Here is a 14717-nt window from a genome sequence, read left to right on the forward strand (position 1 = left end):
TTGCAAAATTCAGACTTCAATTAGGGAAAACCACTAGACCTGCCTCCTGTGAAACCTGTATGCAGATCAAGAACAATTAGAACCCGACATTGGAACAACAGACTGGTTCCAAATTGCTAAAGTAGTCTGTCAAGGCTGCCTATTGTCACCCTGCTTATTTAACTCATATGCAGAGTACATCATGAGAAATGCCAGGCTGGAGGAAGCACAAGCTGCAATCAAGATTGCCGGGAGAAATATCAATAACCTCAGATGTGCAGATGACACCATCCTTATGGCAGAAAGAAAACAAAAACTGAAGAGCCTCTTGATAGTGAAAAAGCAATGAATGAATGAATACACCAGAATTTCCCAAAGTGTGTTTTATGATCTTGCTTTGATCCATCTTGAAATGCTTATTTCAAGACCCAATTCCACTACTAAGATACTGGGTGGCAAGAAAATTGAAACTGGAATATGTAATTCTACAAGTTTGAGTAAACTCCAGGAGACAGTAGAGGGCAAAGGATCCTTGCGTGCTGCAGTCCATGGGGTTGCAGAGTTGGACAGGACTTAGTGACTGATGAGATGATCTTCCCTGGTGGCTCAGACGGTAAAGCATCTGCCTACAGTGCGGGACACCTGGGTTTGACCCCTGATGGGAAGATCCCCTGGAGAAGGAAATGGCAAACAACTCCAGAACTCTTGCCTGGAAAGCCCCATGGACAGAGGAGCCTGGTAGGCTACAGTCCATGAGATCGCAGAGTCGGACACAACTGAGCAACTTCACTTTCACTTTAGTGACTGAACGACAATCTCACAAGGTTCCCATAAGGAGACAAAGACCCACTCAATGCCTTTCCACACGTCAGTCTCCTACAGCTTCTTCAGCTGTTTCTAAGATTTAAATGTTTACCTACATAAAAGATTCACATTATTTATCAAGCTTGTAATAATTTTATTCATAATAGGAAAAAAATTACTTACATATATATACAAAAGACATGTATTTTCTTACTCTGACATAAAAAACACAGAAATATGTACATATGTACAAAATATTAAAACATTCAAACTTTACAAATAAGGAAAACAAGCAAAACTTCACCAAGGATACTTTTTTGGGAAATACACTCTAAAAAAGAGGTAAAACAAAGGTGACGAGACATTTACGTGGAGACACCAGAAGCTGATATTTCAGTAGATATTATTAATTGGGTAAAGCAAATAAAATAATCTGTTAATAGATGGTAAAGAAGATTTACTTTTAAGACTGTTTAGGTAAAATGACATGGTCTTCCTTTGCCATAAAATGGAATGAATTTTATTTAACCTCTGAATCACAATCATCATAGTTCCCCTTTTTTCCTTAAAATATTTATATTTTCTGATTTACATTGAGAATTTTAAATTTTTTCACTATTAAATTGTAAAATATTTTAATAAGTTGTGTACCCTCTTTTTTCACTGAAGGGAAAAATCCCATGTATTACACTGATTTCAACATAAAATTGAACATCACAATACATTTTTTTTTTTTAGTTAAAACCTAATATTTTTCTAACTAGCCTTCATGATCGATCTCAATTGATGTAATAAGCAATCATAACCGTCGTAAATTCTTCTTGCTTTTCTTAGTACCAGGCACAGGACCCATTTTATAACTGGCTTTTAGGGGCTTGCCATTTGAACAGTCTTCGGAGGTATGATAAGTACACAAACACTTTGTACAATAATCAAATCCACAGCTTTCTCGTTTACAGGTTGCCCGTTGTAAATAGCAATCATATTTTGCAGGTGAATTACAGCGAATACAGGCTTTAAGGCTTTCATTCTTTTTCAAAGTTTTGGCGACCTAGAAAGAAGAAAATCCATACACGTATTTTACTAAGAACTGAATGTAATTTAGCTAGTCAAAACAAGGGCACTTCCCCAATACATGTATTAGAGCACCAACACAACTCCTGCCTTTCAGGATCTTACTGCTCAACGTGGGAACAGACCACTGTCAACTGACCCAGTGGTTATTGTAGCATTAAGCTACAAATATGCTCTAATTCATAAATGCTACTCCCACATCAATGCCACCTTTTCTGTGGAACCAGGAGTTGGTTGCTCTTTTACCTCTAGCTTTTCTTTAAAAAAAACCTTTCACATTATATGGCATTTACCTTTATATAGCTATGAAGGTTACCATGTTTCCCTATCTATGTAGTGCCTGATAAAATTGACTTTTTGCTTAGCTCTCTCTTCCTCAGTTATCAAAGGCAATAATTGTGAAATGTAGTATTTAAGTTTTAGAAGAAACTTCAAGGTTTCTCCTTATTCTCTTAAGTGTTTCTAAATTAGAGCTCAACACCACTGAACTGTCATAAACAATGCCAAATAATATCTATTATTTTTGGCATAGAAAGACATCTCTGTGTACTTTCCTAATTTGATTACTTGAGTCATAAATGGTTTTCTTACTCTAAATCCTTTTAACAATAAATACCTCATTTCCAATTTATTGATAAACAAAAAATTACCTCAGAGAATTCACTGTGTCGACTGTAAGTAGAATGTTTCTGATCACCTGGATCAGGTAACTTAGTTCGAGCATCTTTTTTGGGGAGAGTCTGGGTTGCTGATTTTTGCACAGATGCTAAAGGGGTTCTGAATAAAACATACTCTCTGGTCGAAGCGTGTGGTGAAAACTTAATGTTTTTTTCCTAATTAAAAAAAAGTTTGAATAGGATTAAAAATTATCCTCCTATATTCTCAATAATCAGAAATTTTTATCACGTTTATACATGTAAAAAAGGGCAAATGAGAATATAAAGGATTTATTCCTGTATTCAATTTACCTGCATGTGTGTAAGCACAGCCACCCACAACTATTCAAACATTTAAAGCCTAACAACTAAGTTACTGAGAGAAACTACGAATCAGAAACTGTGAGAAAGCAACTTTACATGCTTAGTACCCAGCATTTAATACATGATTTATAAAGCACTACCCCCAGAACAAAAGGTCATTCTTCCTACCCACCAGTAGATGGCAATAGTCACATTCAAGTGTCACATCAGTGCTGTGAAAGGATTCAAAACAATCTATTGAGGTAGAAAATTTTTCATTGACACCAGCTTATGGATAAAGAAACTGAACCTGGAGAATTTAAGCAACACTCGACCTTAGTCTGCCAACTCCTAAGTCTGAAATTTTTATCGTGTGTTGATCTTTATTCTCAGAAACATCTCCAAAGTTACTAAGTATTTTGCAAAGTGAGTGAATTCCCTTCCTACACTAAAAATCTTCTATATGTAGATAATTTTACTACTTTGTAACAGATAAAATCCCAGCCCCTTTATCTTTGTATTTTCTTTTAATGAGTTATGAATGTAAAGGATTTCCAGATCTGTTATCTTTACTATTTCTCTCTCCCATTTCAAAGGTAGAGAGCACTAGCTGTTATATCTTAAAACAACTGCATAGACTTACAGTAATTCTTTGTATTGCTTTATTATACAATTGCAATGCCACCTTGTCATCTTCCAGAATCTTCTTCCAAGTTGTGCTCACTTTAGACACACTGGAAAAATAAATGATTATAAAGGGAACAATTAAGCACCATGAAGGCTAAGATGAATATATTACAGAAACACAACCAGTGCAAAAAAGAAATTTCTATTAGCAGTGCTTCGTAAACCTGACTATACTTAGAACTGCCTGTGGCACGCACTTAAGATTTAAGGATGGCCCATGCCTAGTCACTTGGGTTTAGTTGGTCTAAAATGGGAGCCAGGGCTCGAGCTCCCCCCCGCCCCCAACCTTTTAAAAAGTTCACCATCAAGTAATTCTAAGTAGATCTAGGCTTAGGAACCCCAACACTTCATTTTTTCACAATATACACAAATATCAAATCGGAAACTCCATTGTGTATATAGCTATTTATTAACATTAGACAAATTTCAAACATGTGACACATTGCTACTAGTAGAAATCAATTTAAAAAATCCATTTTGTTAACAAAAATGTTGTGATGTTGATTATCCCTCAAGAAGCTAGTCAATAATAAAAATCAATACTTGTGCCTGTTTTGGTTCAGTTATATTTCATGGACCAGCGTAAAGTAACAAAGAGTACTCCTGAAATTTTTTCAAAAAGCCAAAAATGAACCAAGTTGGAGGCAATCTAATCCAATACTCTGGATAATCATTTTCTCAATTGTTGTTTAGTTGCCAAGTTGTGTCAACTCTTGCGATCCCATGGACTACAACCCGCCAGGTTCCTCTGTCCATGGGATTTCCCAGTCAAGAATACTGGAGTGGGATGGGGAGAGGGGTTCAGGATGGGGGACACATGTATACCCATGGCTGATTCATGTCAATGTATGACAAAAACCACTACAATACTGTAAAGTTAGTAGCCTAAAATTAAAATAAATTAAAAAAAAAAAAAAGAATACTGGAGTGGGTTACCATTTCCTTCTCCAAATCTTCCCGACCCAGGGACTAAACCCAAGTCTTCTGCATTGGCAGGTGGATTCTTTACCACTGAGCCACTACTGCTGCTGCTGCTAAGTCGCTTCATTTGTGTCCAACTCTGTGCGACCCCATAGACGACAGCCCACCAGGCTCTGCCTTCCCTGGGATTCTCCGGGCAAAAACACTGGAGTGGGTTGCCATTTCCTTCTCCAGTGCATGAAAGTGAAAAGTGAAAGTGAAGTTGCTCAGTTGTGCCTGACTTCTAGTGACCCCATGGACTGCAGGCTACCAGGCTCCTCTGTCCACTAGGGAAGCCCTAATTCTCTGTTGCTGCTACATTGCTTCAGTCGTGCCCGACTCTATGCAACCCCATAGATGGCAGCCCATCAGGCTCCCCGGTCCATGGGATTTTCCAGGCAAGAGTACTGGAGTGGGTTGCCATTGCCTTCTCCAATGGCAATTCTCTGTTATCTCATCCTAAAAGGTTTTCTCTGGTTGGATAAGGAGGAAAGGGCAGTCAGTAAAACGTTTCTAAGAAATAGTCATAATCAGACCCATTTGTATGTTTCTGCATTTTTATCACTTTTAAACTTGAAAATGGTCTAAAAAGAACAGAAATAATTACTTCATACTTTCAAGCGCGACAAAAATCAAATTCCCATTGGACCTGTACAGCAGACCCCTAGGCTGTTGTTTTTATAGTTATGACCAGAAGATGTAGCTTAGATATGAACAATTTCAGAACCAAAAGAAACAAAGATCCTAACAGAAATAGCTTTCACTAGCATAATATGAAATTTGAAGTAACTGGATTAAAAGCATACTTTCATCACCTCAATTAAAACTACAGTGCAAGACTACACTACTATCTTTGCATGAGCTGGTAGCGCTGAGCTATCTAACAAAAATATTCACGGATTATACTAATACATACACTCAGAGCAACAATACTTACTTGATTAAGTCCATCTCACTGAGTTGTGTTAAAATATTTGCTAAGAGATGTTTGAGTCCTCTTCGAAATAGTTCACTGAGAATATCTACACATTCGAGGCCCATTTTCCTACCAATTATATTCTGTAGTCTAAAATTTCCACTGGATATAAATTCCTTCAGCTTCTCCCAATCTATTTTAGGATTTCGTTTACAATTTTTTTTTAACGTTGAACAAACCACTTTTTCAAAATGAAGAGCTGGCAGCAAGTTTTTGTTGGGATACTGGTCTGGGCTTTGTGTCTGTAGCAGGCAGCATTGTGGACTGTCATTGAAACTTTCCACCAGGGCAAGGCTACTGTCTTCATGTTCACTGAGGCCACTTCGTTGGGAAAATGAAGAGTAGCCACTGTCTTCATAACATCCGCTGGTCTCTAGTTCTTGTATGTTATTGGAACTATCAAGTGTTTGTTGTATGTGTTGATTTTCCTTGTTATGCAATGGCTTGCTTTCAGGTTCAAGTTCTACAATCCTGGGGCTCACAACGGGGGACCCAACATCTGATACCCTGTCATAGTCTTTAATGCAGTCTTTATAAGAACCTTCCAAATATGCAGTAGTATAGGAACCTTTTCTTCTACTGTCATCAGGCTTTACTGGTTTAATTCCAGAATGAACATGGTTATAGTTAAAATCACACTTCATTTTGACAGAGAGAGTGGAACTTTCTTCTTTACAACCTACAAAAAGAACATAACATTATGCCGGATGGCAAAAATTTCCATATATATCACTACTTCTTTAACTTTGGGATACAGATTTAATCACTTTGCATTCTTTCAGAACTGTGTACTTACCATGAAATTAGCTATGAAATTATCCAAGTATAATGTGAGAAAATATTACTAAAACCTAATAAGTACATATATCTTATTCTTGAGGGAGTACTTCAGTACAGTCTGCTTTTAAATCTGGTGTAACTATACCATCTGGCTTTTAGAGTCGTATCTGAATAGAAAATAGTGACAAAAGGGACTATTTAACAAATAGTCTGTGCTTACAGAATAAGGAAATATGATGCATCAAGAGTAGGGCCTGAGGTAAGAGACATCCCTAGAGAAATCAAATACTTCTAGAAATATGGTTAAGATAATGGAAGACGGAATGTATAAGGGTCAAAACAGTTTTGATAAAAGTTGCAAAAAACTTATATATTTAAATGTTAGTAATTATTATAACTGACTCATTGGAAAAGACCCTGATGCTGGGAAAGACTGAAGGCAAAAGGAGAAGGGGGCGGCAGAGGATGAGATGGTTACATAGCATCACCAACTCAATGGACAAGAACTTGAGCAGACTCTGGGAATACCTAAGAACAGGGGAGCCTGGTGTGCTACAATCCATGGGGTTGCAAAGAGCTGGACACAACTTAGCGACTAAACAACAATTTTAAGTCTTATAATAATTAATCACAAAACCTATAGGAAGTTTAGAGAAAGGACTAAAGAGCCAATAAATTTAATCATTTGTAAGTTAACCACTGGGGGTTTCCCAGGGGGCACCATGGTAGTGTTTAGAATCCGCCTAAGCGACTAAGCACACAGGCACAAATTAACCACACTAGTGACTTCTGGGGCAGGATGATTTTGCTGAGGGTTGTCCTGTCTGTTGCAGGATGTTTAGTAACTTTTAGCTATCTGATGCCATTAGCAGTCACTATTCCTCTAGCAGGACAATAAAAAATGTCTCCAGCAACCATTTATTGCCAAATGTTGGGAGTAGGGGGAAGTTGTGGGTGTGTGTGTTAGTTGCTCAGTCATATCCGACTCTTTGCGACCCCATGGACTGTAGCCCACCAGGCTCCTTTGTCCATGGGATTCTCCAGGCAAGAATACTGGAGTGGGGGAAGTTAGCAGAGGCAAATCTCCCCCATTCTTAGTTAAGAACTGCTGTTTTAAAAGATGATTAGGATTTCTAGCAGGCAATAGTGGCTGGGAAGGAATATAGTAGATGGGTTTAAGAAAACTGTTTAGCATTTTTTAAGGCAGAGTATATGGATTGTATGTGCTTCTAATGTACTCCCCCCATCTACTATACTATACCTCCTGCAAACCAATCACAGGTAGGTAACAATTTACCCTATAAGTAAATATACCTAAGTACAGTCAGTATGTTTAGTCTGTACTAAACATTGATAATCTGTTTATATGGAATTTACTGTTTTTACTTAGAACAGAAATGCTAAGCACTAAAGGACACCTTGTAGATAGAAACTTTCTTTTAATTAAGTTTAAATTAAAAGTTTAGGGACATAAATATTCCCCCAATTAACCCTAACTCTAGAACAAATTATTCTGAGTTGTTCCCTTGTACTCAGAAAAGAGTAAAAAATTCTGAGATTTTCATTTTTGCCTCAAGTAAGGAATTAAGTACGATTTAGCTAAGACCACCCATGTTATCTGAAGATAAAGAAACCACCAACAAAGACACGTTTTATTTTGTTTAGTTCCCTAAAGGGAATGGGCATGTTCAGTCGTGTCACACTTTGTGACCCTATGGACCATATAGCTCACCAGACTCCTCTGTCCATGGAATTCTCCAGGCAAGAATACTGGAGTGGGTTGCCATGCCCTTCTCTTGGGGATCTTCTATGACCCAGATATAGTATCCCGTCTTTTGTGTTTCCTGCAATGGCAGGTAGGCTCTTTACCACTAGCACCACCTGGGAAATCCTAAAGGGAAGAGGCCTGAAACTATATTTCAGAAACTCAATTCTTTTCAAAGGTATTCTTCCTCTGCTGCCTTTACAACTCAGTTACTGAAAGACTATCCTACAGAACCCTGTTCATTCAACATTATTCTCAAGAGTATGGACAGTTCCTTAAATTCAGAGCTAATAATGATTCAGCTACTTTATAATTGTTTAGAAGTCAACAATTTCCAACATTTCCAAACATATGTTCAAAACTCTGAGGTAGAATGTGAAGTGAAAGACGCTCAGCCAACGCTCAGTCATGTCCGACTCTTTGTGACCCCATGGACTTCTCCAGACCAGAATGCTGGAGTGGTAGCCTTTCCCTTCTCCAGGGGATCTCCCCAAACCAGGGATCAAACGCAGGTCTCCTGCATTGCAGGTGGATCCTTTACCAGCTGAGTCACAAGGATCATTAAAAAAGTGTGTATATATATATATATATATATATATATATATATAAAAAGCTCACAGTTCGGAGACCTCTTGAATCAGAAAGAGGAGGACTAAGAGTCAATCCTAAAGGAAATCAACCTTGAATATTCATTACAAGGACTGAAGCTGAAGCTCCAATACTTTGGCCACCTGATGTGAACAGCAGACTCAAAAGACCCCGATGCTGTGAAAGACTGAAAGCAGAAGAAGGGGACGACAGAGGATGAAATGGTTGGATGGCATCACTGATTCAGTGGACATGAATTTGAGCAAACTCCAGAAGACAGTGAAGGACAGGGAAGCCTGGCACGCTGCAGTCCATGGGGTCGCAAAGAGCTGGACACAACTGAGCGAATGAGCAGTAGAGAGTCTAGCTCTGCCACTTCATTTACCCAATGCCTACTTAGTGACAGTCTTGAGAAGGAAAGAAACTAGCCACAGATCTTTTGAAATCCTGGTATCTTGAAAGCCTTGTGAAAATCCAGACAGAGGTGGACCCTGGAAGGAAAAGTGTTGAACTTTCAAGGAAGAGGAAGGCCTGCAGGGCTGTGACTCAGTATACGATAGGGGGATAAGGATTGACAATTAATGTTGAAGAGATATAGAATGCTATAGGATTTTTAGGGTAGACTGGTTTAATTCATCGTGTAATAAAGAGCCTCTGAGGGGTTCTAAGTGAGACATCTGGTTAACACTAGGATTTCCCTGTAGCTCAAACGGTAAAGAATCTGCCTGTAATGCAGGAGACCAGGGTTCGATTCCTGGGTTGAGAAGATCTCTGGAGAAGGGAATGGAGATCCACTCCAATATTCTTGCCTGGAGAATCCCATGGTCCTATGGACAGAGGAGCCTGGCAGAATAGTCTGTGAGGTCGCAAAGAGTCAAACATGGCTGTGCAACTAACACACAAACACACAAATAAATAAACAAATGATTGCCAGCTATGGAAAATATTGGATTATATGAATAGGAAGGTATAGGGTTGGTCAAGAAGTTCATTGGGTTTTTTCAAAAGACACTGTGGAAAAACTTGAAAACTTCTCCTGTGACAAAATTTGAACAAACTTCTTGGCTAATCCAATATAAGTGAAAGCAGGGAGGGTAGTTGGAAATGCTTATCACAGGAGTCTAGAGTTGGGTACCCAAGACTAGGATGACCGCAGGGCAAATAAGAGATAACTGAATAGATCTGAGATCTTTTCAGAAAGGTAAAGTCAACAGAGGTTGGTGATACACTGTATTAGATGTGAATACCCTGGGTTTAAATCATGAGCATCTCAGGTGAAAAACAAAAAACTGAGCAAGTTAACTCTTAAAGCTTGTTTCCTCATGTATAAAATGCAGGTAAGAAAACCAAACTGGACTAAATGCATGGTGGAGTTTCCATCACATATAGTTTAATAAACAGAATCTATTTTCACTATATTATTTTTGTAAGCCAAACCCTTCATATTCTTTATATTTAAATCACGAACATGTTCAAAGTGGCAAAATACATTCTACACAGACTTATGCATTTCAGATTATATTTTCCCCTAGGAATCAAATCCAACTTCAAATGAAAGTCCTGGCTCAGCCTTTTGCCATTTTGTGATCTAGAACATTGAACTGGTCTTTCAATTTCTTTAAAATGGAAATACTATATCCATAATATCTACCTCATGGAGTTGGTAAAGATTCACCATTGCATTTTTAAAACCTCTTATTTACCAACTCAATAGTCCAATCATGAAAAAGTGGTATTAGGTAGTTAACTGTACAAAGTTAACTTCTATTTAACTTCCCAATGTAGATTTAACATTTCATAGTAAAATATAATACTTAAAAAGACTATAGTGCTTAAAGTTAAAAAATCTTTACAGCTATCCCAATGCTAAATAATTAAGTACTACAACCTCCAGTACCTACAAGATAACCAGCATGTGTCCAATACCAATGAGGCATGGCTAGTCCTTTAAAAGAACCTCAAGACCTGCTGCCATAAACTGCAAAAATCAGTCATAATCCCCAAGAGAATATTTTAGAAAAGCCTATTTCAGAAATATTTGAACGCAACAGATTTTTACATTTCATTTTCTTAAATTTTCAAATATAGAAAAAAATCTAGGGGACAGCAAATACTCTCGTGAGGGGCAAGGTAGTAGACAACCGAAGTTAAGCAACCAAAAAAATCCCTTCTTAAAGCCACCAATCTCCAGAATTTCAGAGGGTTTTGAGTCAGGGATTTCTAGACTAAGACTTAACCTGTTAAATTATTTTTTGAGTCTTCTAGATTCCTTTTCTAAAGAAAGGACCGTCTTTCAGTGGTTACCAAATATACACCATCAAGTTGTTAACTTCTAAAATTTTTCACAATTTCTAAAGTAAAATGAATGCAGCTGGGTCTTTTTAAGAGAGAGCAACAAAGAGGATAAAAGTTAAGCATTCATTTGGGTGCCTTCCATTCCACCCAAGAGCTGGAATAAAAGACTGGGTCTCCAGAAGCACAGGGGAAAAAAAAAAACAAACTAATTCTTCACTTCTCAGATGATCTTCCCCAATTCTTCAAAATCAGCTACATTTGGACAAATTCGGGGTTTCTGCATTAAAAATGCCCTTTTCCCTCCTTCCATTTCAGTCCAGGCCTTGAGACTGAGTCACTCACTGGGTTCAAGGAGGGAAAAAAGGAGAAATTAAACGTTTTTGTTCAGACATCCCCAACAGAGCCTTGGCCCGATGAGAGGGGTCCCTTCATTTGGCGGGCATTGGAGAAGGGGAGACCCTGGAAATCCCGAGGGGTCGGAGGGGTGGCCCTCAGGGCGCGGACCGGCGGAGGAGGCGGGAGATAACAGCGAGCACGATCTCCCGCGCCCGCCAGGAAGACTGAGGTGGCGAAAACCTGGGAGGACTGACTTCCGACCTGAGTGCGGGGCAGGAGTGCAGAAGGGGCGCTGAAGTGAGGGGTCGGGCACCCGGCTGGACCCCGAGGGCCGCTGGCTCGCGGGCCCTGTCAGCGCCGAGGCTCAGGTGTGGGGGAGGGGCGGCAGGGGGCATTTGGCGCCCGGGCCCGCGGGGTGGAGGCAGGCAGCCCTGCCCAGGGTGAGGAGGCCCCGACCCGCACCTCCCAGGGGGGCTGGCGCCCCGGCTCGCCGGCACAGCTGGACCCAGACGCGCCGGCCATCCTGCCCCGGGACCTCTGCTTCCCCTCTCCGGCCTCCCCCCTGCCTTCTTCCTCCAGGTCCCGGGGGAACCGCCGTCCGCCCTCCCGAGACCCAGGAAAGGGCCGCACGGCTGGACTCGGGAGGGTGTCGGGTCCAGGTTGTTGTCCACCGCCCCCCCACATCCCGCCACCGTCATTCCCCCGCGGGCACCCCTTCTGGAAGGCGCGCCCCGCTCGCACCCTCTCCTCTCACCCACCGTCCGAGGGGCAAGGGCGCCCGGCGGCTGTCAGGGTGCCGTAGCTGCAGCGGCAGGAACCGGAGAGCGGCCGTAGGGAGCAGCTGCAGGGCCGCCGGCTCATGCCAGGGGTAAGAGAGGAGTCGGCCTCAGGTGAGAGAGCTGCTGCCGCAGGAGAAGAGCAAGCGGCCAGCTTCTCAGAGCTCTTATCTTCCAAAAGGCGCCAGCTGGTACTTTTAAAATCTTTGAATTTGGTGCCCAAATCTGCACGGCCCAATGGGGCACGCAGCTCACACGCGCGATCCAATGGGAGGGCGGCGGGAGGGCGTCCCCTCACTCGCGCCCAATGGGAGGCTGCCGAGGCGGGGCCGAGCCGCCAGGCCCAGCCTCCTTCCTCCCTCTCCAGCACCTCTCGTCCGGAAAGATGCGGAGGCCGGGGGCGGGGCCGGGGCGGGGCCTCGGAGCGCGGGGAGGCCTCGGCTCGGCCGCACGTGGAGGGCTCCTACCACGCACGCGCGTTCCCGCCACGCTCTCCTGCAGTCTGAGGGACCGGCCTCCGGCGGGTCCTAATTTCATCCTGAAGGCGGCTCCGGCTTGTGTCTGAGCAGCTCCGATGGGTGCAGAGCACGGCCGACTTCCTCCGGTCATCTCTTCAGCGGGAGTTTGATGAGCGGCGACTCCTGACTGTCCGAGAATGCAGACTTTCCGGAAGATGAACCCTCCCCCCAGCTCGGCTTAGCCCGCCTCTCTAGGATTTAGGCGCGCTCCTCTCGCCTTCTAGTTTCGCCCCTCCCCCTGCTCAGCGCTTTCGCGCAAGCGCTGGTGGCGGGCGGCCGCCTTGGAGTTGGCGGGTTGGCGCTTGCGCGCTGGGGTCCCCCGCGTTTCTCTCAGGAGGCGGGGGAGGCGGAGAGCCCTGGGCAGCGGTGGGTGGGGCCGCGTCCCTCAGGCGCGCGGAGCTGGTCCTGCCTCCTCGGTGGCGGGAGACCCCGACTGACTTGAATCTCCTTGGGCCCGAGCTGAAGGGATGAGACTGGGACAGTCGCTTTTTTGTAAGCGTGTTTGTTTTTTTACTTTAGACCATTGTTCCTCAGCCACCTTGCTTTAATCACGGACGTTTAAGCTTATTAAATATATATCTACTGTACTCTCCTGGGTTTCCTTTCAAGTGCCAAGCACACACTGTAATCCTATTCCAGAATCAATGAGTGAATGAATCAGTCATCCTGTCCTGGGAGTTCCAAACCTAACTCCCTGAGTCTGAAGGCCCTTGGCCATGATTTTCTAGTGATGGAGGAAAGGGTGGAAGTATTCATTGCTAAGTCTTCTATTAGCAAGTTGTACCGTACGTGTCATACTGAAGTTTTAACTCTGTACGTTTAAGTGGTGACATTGCATTCCCCAGTTTCGATTTTGGTCAGAACGCAGTGAAGCCAAAGGATGTAAGCTCCCGAATGTCCGAATTCCTGTCTCTCGCAGTTTTCCCACTTTTGCCTTTCTGCAGCCTCCAGGAGAGTTAATAGTTGGCGGTGTGGTAAGCAAATGCAGAAGACAAGAGGTTCGATCCCTGGATCGGGAAGATTCCCCCCCCCCCCGCCCCCAGGAACAAATGGCAACCCACTCCTGGTGGCCTATGGTCTGTGGTGTCGCAAAGTCAGACTTAGCATGCAACACACAGGTGCTCAGTTAAGTTGTTATCAAGTCCTTTGTGAAGCAGGGCGGGGATCAAGGTGGATCCTGCAAATGCTGAGTAACTAACATTTACAAAGTGCCTATCAGATCAAAAAGCTACCATAGTTTTAATATTCATTTAACAAATCACTCCATTGCAAACATCCCTCAAACAGTTAACCACAATCTATAGGATCTGGCTTCTACCTGACCTCCACTCCTACAGTCTTTTGCTCTGTTGGCTCTAGAATTCCGTCAAGTCCTGGAATAAGTCTTTGTGTAAAATTTTTTATAGTTCATCATGGTTTTCTGCGTTTATTTTTATTTTTTAGAATGTTGCCTTAAATTAATATTTTTCTTGGTTGCTGAAATTTTGGGCATCCTCTTAAATTTTGCACCTGAGTCCTGTCTCTCACCCCACCCTGGCCCTGGTGCTAAGTCCTGGAGACACATGGTTGAAAAGACAGAAGTCTTGACCTTCAAGGAGTTTACATTCTGATGGGAAAGAAATTGGCAGTTGACAGTTTTACTGAATGAAAGAGGAATATAAAACAACATAAGAATTTAAAACCTCTTCCCAACCCAGGTATTGAACCAGAGTCTTTTACATCTCCTGCCCACCTGGGAAGCCCTATAAAACAACATAAGAGGGTAGAGAATGGGCTGACTGGAAGGTCATGGCTAAGGACTTTGGGTGCTCAAGAAGGTTTCTGAGGCTTTGGACAAAGTTTGGAATGTTGAGGTGGCGATGCAAAGATCTGCATAATAAGCAGAGGAAGGAGGCCGAAGGTATATGGCTTATTCCAGGACTTGATGGAATTCTAGAGCCAACAGAGCAAAAGACTGTAGGAGTGGAGGTCAGGTAGCAGCCAGATCCTATAGATCGTGGTTAACTGTTTGAGGGATGTTTGCAAGGGAGTGATTTGTTAAATGAATATTAAAACTATGGTAGCTTTTTGATCTGATAGGCACTTTGTAAATGTTAGTCTTTAATTCTCACAATAACCTTAGCATTTTCATTTTCTGATTGTGCTTCAAAGTGTAAGTTCATTGTCATAGAATGACACAGCTAATAAGCAAAAATTCCAGCCTGAGTCTTTGGGAATAGA

At 42.1% G+C, this 14717-nt stretch overlaps 1 protein-coding gene across 2 annotated transcripts; it reads right to left on the reverse strand.

The window, feature by feature from the left end:
* Positions 1–916: 916 nt before the first annotated feature.
* On the reverse strand, positions 917–12818 carry FBXO5 (F-box protein 5). 2 transcript variants are annotated; one of them, XM_086318399.1, is made up of 5 exons: positions 11962–12818; positions 5401–6118; positions 3460–3550; positions 2508–2690; positions 917–1834 (listed from the first exon to the last, which is right to left on the reverse strand). In XM_086318399.1, exons 1-5 carry the CDS (start codon positions 12062–12064, stop codon positions 1583–1585), a joined length of 1347 nt encoding a protein of 448 aa, XP_086174525.1. In that variant the 5' UTR covers positions 12065–12818; the 3' UTR covers positions 917–1582. The 2 variants fall into 2 exon arrangements, with proteins under 2 accessions (XP_086174525.1, XP_086174526.1); XM_086318400.1 differs by lacking the exon at positions 2508–2690 and having other exon boundaries at positions 11962–12701.
* Positions 12819–14717: the final 1899 nt, after the last annotated feature.

This window comes from Bos grunniens, chromosome 9 (genome assembly GCF_055505025.1).
Source record: "Bos grunniens cultivar Pamir isolate PY7600 chromosome 9, Bosgru_T2T1.0, whole genome shotgun sequence".
In the NCBI taxonomy this organism is placed as follows: Eukaryota; Metazoa; Chordata; class Mammalia; order Artiodactyla; family Bovidae; genus Bos; species Bos grunniens.